The following is a 14,675-nucleotide window of genomic DNA, read 5'->3' as shown; positions in this document are numbered from 1 at the left end:
AGCAGACATTTGATAGCATGTATTTACTATTTAGAATGAATTTAAAAAATACATCCGTCGTCCTGTCTTTCATAATGATTGTGAACAATGGGCAAAATTATAAAAAAAAGTGCAGTCGCCCTTTAAGGTAAAGAAGCATGTACGGATAGAGCATCCATCCATCCACGCTTGTCCCTTTCGGGGTCGCGGGGGGTGCTGGAGCCTATCTCAGATGCATTCGGGCAGAAGGCGGGATACACCCTGGACAAGTCGCCAACACAGGGCCAACACAGATAGACAGACAACATTCACACTCACATTCACGAGGGCCAATTTAGTGTGGCTCATGTACGGTCAAAATAAATTAAGTGATTAATCTGCATATATACATGATTATTGCGATCATTTTTGGTGATTAATCACACAATTTAACTTTTGACAACCCTACTATGAATTCAACATCAAGACTCAAAGAAGAACTGAATTTATACCGAAACATTAGATGGGTATAGTATATGTGTGAACATACTCGCCTCCAAGCACATGTAGTAACCTTCCGTAAAAATTCAAGTGAGTACACAATCACAATCATTTTTAGGTAATTTTTTTACCTATATGATAGTGACAGTTTGCTTTTGATCGTAAGGGGAGGTCATGCAAACTACTTTTGTAACTAGTCCTCTGTTTCTCTGCGTGTTTTTGTTTGATTTATGGTGATTGTAAACGAGAACAATATGGACATCCTATTTTTACTAACAAATTGTCACGGCGCTTGCGCAATCCCTCATGCCTTCTGCTGCAAGCTTGGCTGGCACCTCCGCTGGAAGCGCGCCAGGATACGCCCCTGCTCACTCTGGCTGCAGGCAATCTGTAATCAGTACACCTGGTACTAATGAGGGCAGGTAGCATAAAGACCAGCGGACCAGAGGATCCAGTGCCGGAACGTAGTTCACTCCTTGTAGTAAGCGTCCCGTCACTGGCTTCCCTCCTGCATGCTTGCTCTCTCTCTGTGCCTTCTCTGTTCCCATGTCTTATGTCCTTTACGTGCCCCGCAGTGCCTCCCCTGTTTCCTGTGATCGAGCTATGTGCCTCGACTTCCCTCCGGATTCTGGACTGCCTCCCTCGATCCACGACCTCTGTTTGGACACGAACCTCGTTGCTTCCCTGCAGCCCCCGACCGCTTGCCTGCCCACGGACTGCCTTCTCGCCTTGCCCCTTTGGTCTGACGAAGCATTCATCCAACACGCACATACAACAAACTCTGGTAACATTTACATGGTTAATTCTACACATCGTTTTGCACCATTCACTTAGAGTAGCATACACACCCCACACATTCATTAAGTTCAATAAACCTATTGAACTGATTCCTGCCGTGGTGTCCTCTCCTTCCCCCGCCGTACGTAACACAAATAACAACAAATCCATTGACACCCCAGAAGGTTTGTTGGCTTAATATTGTCAATGATAATGCATTACTCTTTTGAGACGTTCTTCCTTGTCTGTTTGATCAGCAAGAAAGAAGCGTGCAGGACCCCCCCATGGAGAGTAATAGGGCTTAACATGTCTAACAGGCTCATTTTCTCTTCATAAGAGCAGCAGCGTTGCATGATGCATCATCTAACCAGCATATTGGCCATCATTTCATGGCAAGTCCTATGCAATGCCCAGGAGAGACCCCTCCCTCCCTCCCGCTGCTAAAGTGGTCTCCCTGAGGGGGGGGCGAAGACATCACAGCTGAGGCGCTCCCTGGTGGCGAGTAGGAGAAGTGCGTGCGCCGCGGGGGGGTTTAAAAGCTGCGAGTGAGGAGGAGCGGCGCAGAGTATCAAGGAGCTACGCGGAGAAAAGTTCTTCCACTGCAGAAGTGCACTGAAAGGAAGAAGGAAGAAGCAGCAGAGAGAGATGGCAGCCCAGACTGAGCAGCCTCACTTGCACCTTGCAGAGCTCACCGCAGCCCAGTTCATCGACATCTGGAAACATTTTGATGCTGACGGTCAGTGACTCACAAGTTCAATGCATGTTTTATACAAATATGAAACTAGTCTTTTCGAATGAAACGTCCGTTTAAGTACATATTAAGCCAATAAATGATTCTCTAGTGAAAATCATGCAATAATGATCTGTTTTGGAGGACATATGAAAAAAAAAACCCCCACTGTCAATCGTATTTCAATATTAGAATTTGATTATTATTGCATGTGTAAAACTTGTAAGATTTAAAGTGGTTAAATTGAGTATTTAGGACTGAAGGGTGTGTGAATGGAAAAGCGCTTGTGGGATTTTTACAAAGAAAAACAAGAGTGTTGGGGGCTATATCTCAACAAGATGGTGGGGGGTGTCAGTGAAAATGATGCAAAAAAAATCGAGGAGCTGAATGTTCATAGTGAAATTCTTGGTCATGAATGCACAGTAAATACATAAAAATGCACAAAAACACCTTTTTTTGTTAACGATTTTCATATATATATATATATATATATATATATATATATATATATATATATATATATATATATATATATATATATATATATATATATAGTGCATATACTGTATATATATATATATATATATACATATATGTATATATATGTATATATATATATATATATAGTATATGCACTATATATATATATATATATATATATATATATATATATATATATATATATATATATATATATATATATATATATATATATATATATATATATACTGTATGTATACATATATAGTGCATATACTATATATATACTGTATCTATACATATATATATATATATATATATATAAATATATATATATATATTATATATATAATATATATATATATATACATACACACACATATATATATGCAATTGCAAGAACTAAAGAAATACAGTAAAATATATTTGTAAAATAAATATTGCTGCTAGCCAAATAATTAATATTACTATGTACTGTATATATATATATATATATATATATATATATATATATATATATATATATATATATATATATATATATATATATATATTATATATGTACAAATGCATATGTATACTGTACATATACATATATTTGTATATAAGTGTATATATATACTGTATATATATATATATACACACACACACACACACACACACATATTTATGCAATTGCAAGAACAAAAGAAATACAGTAAAATATATTTCTAAAATAAATATTAATACAAACCAGCCAGATGTGTATAGTAGCTGCTATGTCAATGGGTCACAATGCCAACTGGTGTCCCGCTTTGTGTTGCTGCGAGCCACTCTGATTTGCATGTCTCAAAATAAATGGAAGGATTACCTTCTCTTGTGATTAAAAAAAAATAAAAAAACCCTTACCTCTACTGTTAAACCAAGCAGAGTCTTACTGATTATTCAGAGGTGCAGTATATATTAAATATCACTATTATCCATGCAGATTTGTCTCAAAACAGGGGATCGAGGAAGATCCAGGTTCTGATTGTTTTTTAGCATGCTTGTGCAAAAAATTGTGCTTTTTAAAAAGGATTTGGTATCAATTCTGACGACACTCAAAGCAAAAAAAAAGAACAACAGTGCATTACACTTTTAAATAAATATGCTTTAATGAAGCAACATGAGCTCAGCTGCATTCGAGCGGAAGACGGGGTACACCCTGGACAAGTCGCCACCTCATCGCAGGGCCAACACAGATAGACGGACAACATTCACACTCACATTCACACACTAGGGCCAATTTAGTGTTACCAATTGAGCTATCCCCAGGTTCATGTCTTTGGAGGTGGGAGGAGGCCGGAGTACCCGGGGGGAACCCACGCAGTCACGGGGAGAACATGCAAACTCCACACAGAAAGACCCTGAGCCTGGGGATCGAACGCAGGACCTTCTTATTGTGAGGCACCAGCCATTACATCTGTGACACCGTGCTTCATATATATATATATATATATATATATATATATATATATATATATATATATATATATATATATATATATATATATATATATATATATATATTGATATAATGGATATACTGTATAATTAATAATTATTATAATTTTATATTAAGAGTATGTGAAAGTTCGACTCCTACCTCGTTTACTTCCGTGACGACCTCCTTAAAGGTCAGTGACGTGCAGTAAGGGGAGGCAGGTGAGGCGGGGCCTCACGTGCCATCATGGAAAGAAAAAAAATGTAAAAAGAAAAAATATATATTTTATTGTTATATGTATCCAGTGATTATACTATGAAGTTATTTTCCATTTAACTTCACCAGTTTTAGATTATTTTTATTCAAAATCGCTGAATTTTCACATTTGTCGTTCAAATACTGAGAAGAGACTTGCGGTGAGTCACCAGCCAGTTGAGGCACGTCACTGAGTTGAGCCTCACCATGGATTACGCAATGACTCGGCTAACTGCTGGCCTGCTGTGCAGTGAGACCATATTGCTATATGAATTATATTATACATTTCCATAGTTTAGTTAGCTGAGGTATATAATGTACAGTGTATTTTGTCAACAACTGTATGTGTGTAACGTATTTCTTGTGCTGAGCAATCTTAAAACGGCTGCAAAAGACGCACTGTGTGAGGCTCGCAGTAATCGCGCCTCCTGGTGGTAGAGGGCGGTAGTGATCCCAGAGATCATTCTTGCGACTACTCGGCTGCAGAAGAAGTGACAATAAGCAGCAACAGTTAGCAGCGATCGTTTATTTTTTCCTCTTGTCTGGACTATTAACATGGAGGATTACATATCTAAAATAAAACAGTTTTCTAAACTGGACTTTCAATCGAAGCAGGAGGTAATAATTAAAGGATCATCTCCATCGAGACAGAGAGACTTTTAAAACTGAAGCAAGATAAGGAAGACTTCTATAAACAAGTTATCGATGTTTTTGTTCAAAATGAGCTGCGCATGGACTTCATTTATAAGTAAAGGTAAGACCATAATAACGTTTATTTTTATTAAATGTGCTTTTTTGTGTGCTACAGTTTGTATGTGTAAAGTTAAAGTTAAGTTAAAGTAGCAATGATTGTCACACACACTAGGTGTGGTGAAATTTGTCCTCTGCATTTGACCCATCCCCTTGTTCACCCCCTGGGAGGTGAGGGGAGCAGTGGGCAGCAGCGGCGCCGCGCCCGGGAATAATTTTTGGTGATTTAACCCCCAATTCCAACCCTTGATGCTGAGTGCCAAGCAGGGAAGAATGCTGGTATGAGCTTTTAAACATAACCCGTTAACTGCTGCCAATCAAATGGTGAATAAGATACTCTTTAGGGTTCATATGTTTGTAAATCTGACTGTGATGAAGTCAGTGCCTCACCAGCCATGAACCTCACCGCACGCCACTGTTAAAGGTTTGTAATCAATTATAAATATCAAGCAGCTAAAATACGCCAAATATGGTTAAGTGTGGAGAGCGTTTTACATATCTGAGGCACCCCTCGTGTTAGATTCCTTAATAATATTTTGAGGTCTCACGTGCCAGAATGAACACGCCGACGGACCCCACTTGACCCGTGGGCCATAGTTTTTACACCCCTGGTCTAAAATCAGGCCCTTAGATATTCAGAATGGGTTGAATCAAGACCCAATGGCCATGCAATTGTATATTTAAAGCTCAGGTGTCAATCTCAAGGCCTAGGGGCTACACCATTGTATGTGGCCCGCAAAAACCTGGAAATGTGTGGCGATAATGCATTTTGACATTTTTACTAAATGTGTTTAAATTTTGACAGAAAAAAATGGTACCGCATGTAACTGCAGTTCTTTTTTGATGCAAAAAGCTATTTCAATTTTCTTTTTTTGTCTTTGAAAGCCTTTTTGAAATGAATTCTACTCACTGACTTTTGGTTGCAAAGCAAATGTTCTGTTAGTTCATTAGCATACATATGACAATAATTAAATGATAGGGGCAAATGTACTATATTTTTATGTGGCGATCATACAGTTACACGGTTTTGCAGATACAAGTGGCCGTAACTGCGATGAAAATGAATTTGACACCCCTGAAACAAGACCAATTGATGTTATGCTTTGATGCTGCGACTGGCCAACATAATTAAACATCCATTGAGCAATGTCAAGTAGAGTAGTGGTTCACGAAGCTGGTCATTGTTTAACCAGTGTGGGATCAGTTCCCATTCCCTTAATAATAATTCCTATAATTCACTGTATGCCCCATTTTCACATGTGCCGAAGTGAAAAAAGCTGAAAATGCATATGCGAATTCATCTGGACCGTGAGGTCATCATTGAACTATGTGACTGTCAAACAGAAAGTACATATTAAGAATTTGGACGCAAAACAGATATCTCCATTTTCCTTGTTTTGAGTATGGTAAATAGTTTGTATTTATATTGCGCTTTACTATACCTGTATTGATACCCAGCGAGCTTTGCATCATACGTCACCCATTTACACACACATTCACACACTGATGGCAGAAGCTGCCATGGAAGGCGCTAACCACGACCCATCAGGAGCAAGGTGGGTGAAGTGTCTCGCCCAAGGACCGGCCGTGACTAGGATGGTGAAAGCTGGATTCGAACCTGGAACCCTCAAGTTGCTGGCACAGCCAATCTACCACCTGCACCACACCGCACCATAGTCAGCAGCTCCATAAAAAATCAATGCTTTTTGTGGAGCTTTTCATGAAACATCCTGCTGATGTGGGTTGCAATTAAATCGTTTCTTACACCAAAATGAAACTCCCAATTTGAAAAATGCACATTAATTACAAAAATTGAATTTTGATAATTTTTTCAAATTTTGCAGCAAAAACAGATAACTCCAAACGATTCTTTGCAGACTAATCCTATATGGTGCCTGCCTGTCCATAAAAAATAGTGAAAGCAGATAATTTTTTTCAGAAGAATGCTTATTCCGTTACTGTAATGAATTAATTTTATCCAAACAAACACCTTGTTATGAGTGATCCCTGGACAGGGGTGTTAGAGGTTTACATTGATCGCTCAATCATGACATCATTACATTGACAGCTGCATCACAAGACAGCAACAGCAGAGTAACCACACGATTCAGTTTGTCATTGGAGAGAGTAGTTGCTGTATAATATGTACACAGGCAGGACAGGATTTTTTCCAGCGCACTATGTCGACCTTTCTTGCTCTCACGGACTGGGCCGCTTAGATTTATCAGGACAACGTCTCTTTTTGTGGCCAGTTGGCGATGGCACCACACACTCACTGATTTGATCAAAGTTACTCATTAATGATGCTTTAATTTAGTTACAATCATGGCAAAACACACAAAGCGAGCAGACATGGGCACTAATGTTAGATAAAGTTAAAGGCCTACTGAAATTAATTTTTTTTATTTAAACGGGGATAGCAGGTCCATTCTATGTGTCATACTTGATCATTTCGCGATATTGCCATATTTTTGCTGAAAAGATTTAGTAGAGAACATCGACGATAAAGTTCGTAAATTTTGGTCGCTGATAAAAAAAGCCTTGCCTGTACCGGAAGTAGCGTGACGTCGCAGGTTGAAAGGCTCCTCACCTTTCCCCCATTGTTTTCAATGATGGCCGCCAGCAGCGAGAGCGATTCGGACCGAGAAAGCGACGATTACCCCATTAATTTGAGCCAGGATGAAAGATTCGTGGATGAGGAACGTAAGAGTGAAGGATTAGAGTGCAGTGCAGGATGTATCTTTTTTCGCTCTGACCGTACCTTAGGTACAAGGGCTCATTGGATTCCACACTCTCTCCTTTTTCCATTGTGGATCACAGATTTGTATTTTAAACCACCTCGGATACTATATCCTCTTGAAAATGAGAGTGGGGGAACAGGAAATGGACATTCACGGTGAATTTTATCTCCACGACAATACATCGGCGAAGCACTTTAGCTATGGAGCTAACGTGATAGCATCGTGCTTAACTGCATATAGAAACAGCCCCTGACTGGAAGGATAGACAGAAGATCAACAATACTACCAAACTCTGGACCTGTAACCACACGGTTAATGCTGTACCTCCTGGCGAAGCCTAGCAATGCTGTTGTTAACGACGCCATTGAAGCTAACTTAGCTACGGGACCTCGACAGAGCTATGCTAAAAACATTAGCTCTCCACCTACGCCAGCTCTCATCTGCTCATCAACACCCGTGCTCACCTGCGTTCCAGCGATCGACGGCGCGACGAAGGACTTCACCCGATCATCGATGCGGTCGGTGGCCCGGAGACGGAGGATGTCAAGGTAGTCACGGTAGCGCGTCTGCTCTCCAACTCAAAGTCCTCCTGGTTGTGTTGCTGCAGCCACCCGCTAATACACCGATCCCACCTACAGCTTTCTTCTTTGCAGTCTCCATTGTTGATTGAACAAATTGCAAAAGATTCATCAACACAGATGTCCAGAATACTGTGGAATTTTGCGATGAAAACAGAGCTGTTTGTATTGGATACAATGGTGTCCGAAAACTTCCGCTTCAACCCTTGACGTCACACGCAAACGTCATCATACCTAGACGTTTTCAGCCGGAAGTTTCCCGGGAAATTTAAAATTGCACTTTATAAGTTAACCCGGTCAGATTGGCACGTGTTGAAATGTTAAGATTTCATCATTGATATATAAACTATCAGACTGCGTGGTCGGTAGTAGTGGGTTTCAGTAGGCCTTTAAAAAAAGTTAAAGTACCAATGTTTGTCACACACTCACACACTAGGTGTGGTGAAATTATCCTCTGCATTTGATCCATCCCCATGTTCTCCTCCTGAGAGGTGAGAGGAACAGTGAGCAGCAGCGGTGGCCGCACTCTGGAATAATTTTTGTGATTTAACCCCCAATGTCAACCCTTGATGCTGAGTGCCAAGCAGGGAGGTCCCATTTTTATAGTCTTTGATATGACTCGGCTGGGGTTTGAACTCACGACCTTCCAGTCTCAGGGCGGACACTCTAACCACAAGGCCACTGAGCAAGTTCGCCATCAAATGCCATCAAATTTCAATGCACTGATTGGTCCTGATGGATTTGTCTGTGCCACAAAGAGAAAGGGCGCTTGTTGGTTTGCTAAAGTAAAACAGAATATTTAATAGTGAAATGCAAAAGATAAGTCGCTTTTGCGAGAAATTTAATTCTCACAGCTCAAAATCAGCGGAATGGTGTTTATCGTTTTTTTAAGCCTTAACGCCATCCCTCCATTTTCTACCGCTTGTTCCTCTGGGGGAAGCGGGGGATGTTGGAGCCTTTTCATATAATGTAGCATCTATTAATGGACTAGATCGATTTTTCACAGTTATAATCTAACTGTCAGCTGCCACGCCCCCACCTTGCAAGCACACACACCCACACACACACACACACACACACACACACACACACACACACACACACACACGCGCGCACACACACACACACACATTTCTTGTATTTGTTACCTTCTTGAATGCCTACCTCTTTAGGACCACCCTTTCTAGACATAGAAAGATTTGTATTTACAACATTAATAATATATACATACTATGCAAATATAAAAAAGGTAAGCTTTTAGTAAACATTTTTTTTGGGGGGGGATTTTTTGTTTGCAATTGGTTTTTAATCTTCATTATTTACATCAAGTTATTACAGTATGTCTCCATATACACACACACACACACACACACATATATATATATATATGTATATGTATATATATACCGCTTATTCCCTTCGGGGTCGCGGGGGGCGTTGGAGCCTATCTCAGCTGCATTTGGGCGGAAGACGGGGTACACCCTGGACAGGTCGCTACGTCATCGCAGGGCCAACACAGATAGATAGACAACATTCACACTCACATTCACACACTAGGGCCAATTTAGTGTTGCCAATCAACCTATCCCCAGGGGCATGTCTTTGGAAGTGGGAGGAAGCCGGAGTACCCGAAGGGAACCCACGCAGTCACGGAGAGAACATGCAAACTCCACACAGAAAGATCCCGAGCCTGGGATTGAACCCCAGACTACTCAGCACCTTCGTATTGTGAGGCAGACGCACTAACCCCTCTTCCACCGTGCTGCCCTATATATATATATATATATATATATATATATATATATATATATATATATATATATATATATATATATATATATATATATATATATATATATATATATATATATATATATATATATATATATATATATATATATATATATATATATATATATATATATATATATATATATATATATATATATATGTTTGTTATTTGTTTTAATCAATTTTGGCCAAAGGGGGTGAATTTCAATTACTTACACACACTTGTTATTACATATGTTGGCCAGAGGGGGAGCACTTCTAATTTTTACACACACTTGTTATTTCATATGTTGACCAGAGGGGGAGCACTTTTAAAACCGAGACACAGTCAATTTGAAAAATCCCTCCTTTTTTGGACCACCCTAATTTGGATAGATTTCACCACCAGGGGTGCAAATGAAACATTCTCTATTAGATGCAATGGTTTTCTGTATTGGGACCATGATTTCGGTCCTAACTCATGTTATTATGACGATGTGTGACAAGAAAACGCACGAGCTCTTGTTGTTTTTTTTAATATAGAAGGTACTTTTCCTTGCTGATGTCTCTAGAAGAGGAGAAATACAAGAACACACACACACAAACACACACACACACACGCACGCACACACACACACGCACGCACACACACACACACACACACACACACACACAGCTGTCAAGCCCATTGTGATGTCATGGATTCACCAACATCAAAGTCAAAGTTATCTTTACTGCCAATTTTTCAAAATGTGCTTGACAAACAGGAACATAAAAAAAAACGTTTCACTTTGAACCACAGTGTGAGCTAACTGGGAAAATACTTAAATTAAAATACAGATAAACATTTACAAATGTCCATGACAATGTCATTGCACAAAACATGACTTTAACATCACAAATAACATCAGGGTGGTTATAAGAAGTAAACAAAGTTTCACCCACGTAGTTACATCCAGCCAGGTGAAGACGCTGTGGCGCGAGCTACACGCAGTGCATCACCATAATGACACATGTACACATGACAAGAACTGCCTGGATTGAAATTCAAAGTGTTGTTTTTGATGGATTTCAATGACATTCATATGTCTTAGTATTACTCCATGTTGCATGATTTTCACACAGTCAAAAAACGGTGTCATGCCAAAGTCCGCCTCATTAGTATTGAGCCTGCCTTCATTCCCAAGTTAAGCACTTGCGCCTAATGGGCGTTTCCACAGGCTGGATGGGACAATACGAACAAGAGAAACGTGCTTAACTTCAAGCATGTGAAAAAACACCTCAACGCAAATGGGTGAGCCCCATTTAACAATCTGATGTTGATTGCATCTTTTTTGTTGGTTTTTAATGGAGGCAGGAGGACCCAAAGGTAACGGTCGGCTATAACTTTAATGAACTGAAGAACAAAATGGAAGGAAGACAGACAAGTGCGAGCCAAATAACATTAACTCAACATGACAGAGGTGTACGTAATACATTGTATTTTGAATTCTAGACCCAAGGACATGTTGGGGTCATTTAGAAGCTTAGTCCTGGAGCAAGGCTAAAGCATCTCATGTGGACCCATTGAGTGGTTACATCACATGACATGAGGTCTGTTAAAAGCATCTTCATTCATTGCATGGCAACACAAACAACACACATTTTGACTGGTAAAGTGCTGGACGCTGACGATCAACGTACTCTAAATTCACTATAAGTCAACAAGCATGTGCTACACTCTCAATTGTTAATTACAGGAGAAAGCTGTGTCTTTGGTAGGGGGAGTGGGGTGGAGGGGCCTGTCAACTTCATGTCCAGCCTGCATACTGGGGAATATTTGCTGGCGTCAGTTCAGTTAAGGAATGTTGTCATCACAGCTGTGACACATTGCCTGGACCTGCTACACAAACTGTGACAAATAGAGTAAAGTTGCATGCTGGATGAATTGCTTTGTTCTTAGTAATAATGCGACAATAAAAGTATGTTGGGTTTATTCTCGCCCTCTGATGAGTACCTCATCACTGGAAGCAGTTATCTAACAGATCCACAATCCCCGGTGAGAGACAAGAAGGAAGTGTTGACGTGTTTTTATAACATGATGCAATCGAGGGGGTTTGTACTTGCTCTCTAGTGCGCACTAACACAAGTCTGTTTGTGTCACTTTGCAGAAAGCCTTAATCTACTGACAACCCTGTAGTCTTTCAGGATTGACTAATTGAGATACTCTTCACCATACGGATAGAATGATCAGTTACGCATAAATCATCTTTATAAAACAATCTTGCCTTTTTCAAAACTTGCTCCAAATAAGTCGTTTGGAATTTGAGACTTTAGTGATGTATTTTGTCTTAGTTACGTCAGCTATCTCCATATATGGTAGAAGTTTACCTGAAAACATTTGCGCAAGTCCGCAATTTTTATTCAGTTGTAGTCCAAAGTTGTAGTCAATAAGTTCATTATTTTTCTCTATCCTCTTGTTGTGGAGCAAACTGGCTTGTAGATGCACATATATCCTCCGTTGTTGCCATTTCTAATATAAATCAGAGTATTGTTCTTATATCTGTCAGTAGACTCGATATGGAAGCGCCAAAAACGACAACATGACTGATGGCGTAAAGACCCAGTCGAAGGGGGTTTTGGCCTGGAGGAGAGCTTTGGCACGTAAATACACTATATTGCCAAAAGTAATTGGCCACCTGCCTTTACTCACATATGAACTTGAAGTGCCATCCCATGGAATTGTTCAAAATGTTTTGGTATCCTGGAGCATTCAAAGTTCCTTTCACTGGAACTAAGGGGCCAAGCCCAACTCCTGAAAAACAACCGCACACCATAATTCCTCCTCCACCCAATTTCACACTCGGCACAATGCAGTCCGAAATGTAGCGTTCTCCTGGCAACCTCCAAACCCAGACTCGTCCATCAGATTGCCAGATGGAAAAGCGTGACTCATCAGTCCAGAGAACAGTCTCCACTGCTCTAGAGTCCAGTGGCGACGTGCTTTACACCACTGCATCCCACGCTTTGTATTGGACTTGGTGATGTATGGCTTAGATGTAGCTGCTCGGCCATGGAGACCCATTCCATGAAGCTCTCTGCGTACTGTACTTGGGCTAATTGGAAGGTCACATAAAATTTGGAGCTCTGTAGCAACTGACTGAGCAGAAAGTCTTTGCACTATGCGCTTCAGCATCCGCTGACTCCTCTCTGTCAGTTTACGTGGCCTACCACTTGGTGGCTGACTCGCTGTTGTTCCCAAACTCTTCACTTTTCTTATATTAAAGTTCCATCCATCCATCCATTTCCTACCGCTTGTCCCTTTTGGGGTCACGGGGGGTGCTGGAGCCTATCTCAGCTGCATTCGGGCGGAAGGTGGGGTACACCCTGGACAAGTCGCCACCTCATCGCAGGGCCTATATTAAAGTTGACTTTGGAATATTTAGGAGCGAGGAAATTTCACAACTGGATTTGTTGCACAGGTAGCATCCTATGACAGTTCCATGCTGGAAATCACTGAGAGCGGCCCATTCTTTCACAAATGTTTGTAGAAACAGTCTCCATGCCTAAGTGCTTGATTTTATAAGCAGGGCCAAGTTAAAGTTAAAGTTAAAGTACCAATGATTGTCACACACACACTAGGTGTGGCGAAATTATTCTCTGCATTTGACCCATCACCATTGATCACCTCGTAGGAGGTGAGGGAATCAGTGGGCAACAGCGGTGGCTGCGCCCTGGAATCCTTTTTGGTGATTTTACTCCCAATTCCAACCTTTGATGCTGAGTGCCAAGCAGGGAGGTAATGGTGATTAGGACACCTGATTCTCTTCATTTGGATGGGTGGCCAAATACTTTTGGCAATATAGTCTAAGACTGCCCACAAAACGGCACATTCTGAAGAGGCTTGAAGATGGTCTGTAAAACATGATATATATTTGGACCAAAGCACTACCATTACATGTTATGTAGAAAATAAATCATATTAAAGCCTCTAAAAATTACGTATTTACCGTTGACGTCATTATTCCCCGTAGTAGTAGTATTACAGTAGTAGTACTAGTAGTAGTATGTGTGTGTTTTACCTCCCTGTTACGTATTGTGCTGTCCTTATGTTGATATTAGGCCCCTTTCCACCGCAGGAACTTCCCCACTTACCCAGGTAAATAAATTTCCCCCTGTGTTTCCACCAAAAACTACCCAGGTAGATTTAGTTATTTAGGAACTTTTCTAAGTTCCACACAGCTAATTGGGACTTTTCCAAGTGATCGGGAACCTTTTCGGGGGCGGGCTGTGCTGTGGAATGCTAATTGGTTGAACACAATTGGGGGCATTCCTAAAACTTCTCTTTCAAACACACGACCGCCATTGGAATATACGCAGCCACTTGTTTATTTCATATTCTTGTGTATTTCTATCACACCAAACTTGACAACAGAGAGAAAGAACAACAAAAGGAACTTTCGAAATGCAGGAATTTTTGTGGGTCATCTTTGTGCTGAAGAACGCTAATCAGTGGAACAATTTTGGAGAGTTTTTACTCAGCCGTAGCCTTTAAACTATATATATAGGAATCGCTTGACCCTCATGAATTCATCATTTACCGAGAGGACGACTTTCTGACCGATTGACATTGCGAACAAATGCCTGACTTTTTATAGACATTTCGGTACACTTTATTTTTTAAATTATATCGT

The 14,675-nt window shown here is 40.3% G+C and overlaps 1 protein-coding gene across 1 annotated transcript in view; it reads left to right on the top strand.

The window, feature by feature from the left end:
- The first annotated feature begins 1,785 nt into the window (after positions 1–1,785).
- The window catches only part of LOC133634381 (calretinin-like), a 45,994-nt gene continuing 33,104 nt past the window's right edge, over positions 1,786–14,675 (top strand). The window contains exon 1 of the mRNA XM_062027421.1: positions 1,786–1,972. Coding sequence (XP_061883405.1) covers positions 1,882–1,972 — 91 coding nt within the window. The 5' untranslated portion in view covers positions 1,786–1,881. The remainder of the gene's footprint in view (positions 1,973–14,675) is intronic.

Source organism: Entelurus aequoreus, linkage group LG02 (genome assembly GCF_033978785.1).
Source record: "Entelurus aequoreus isolate RoL-2023_Sb linkage group LG02, RoL_Eaeq_v1.1, whole genome shotgun sequence".
NCBI lineage: Eukaryota > Metazoa > Chordata > Actinopteri > Syngnathiformes > Syngnathidae > Entelurus > Entelurus aequoreus.
Note: the sequence above shows the minus strand (reverse complement) of the source record. Positions and strands in the feature narration are given on the sequence as shown.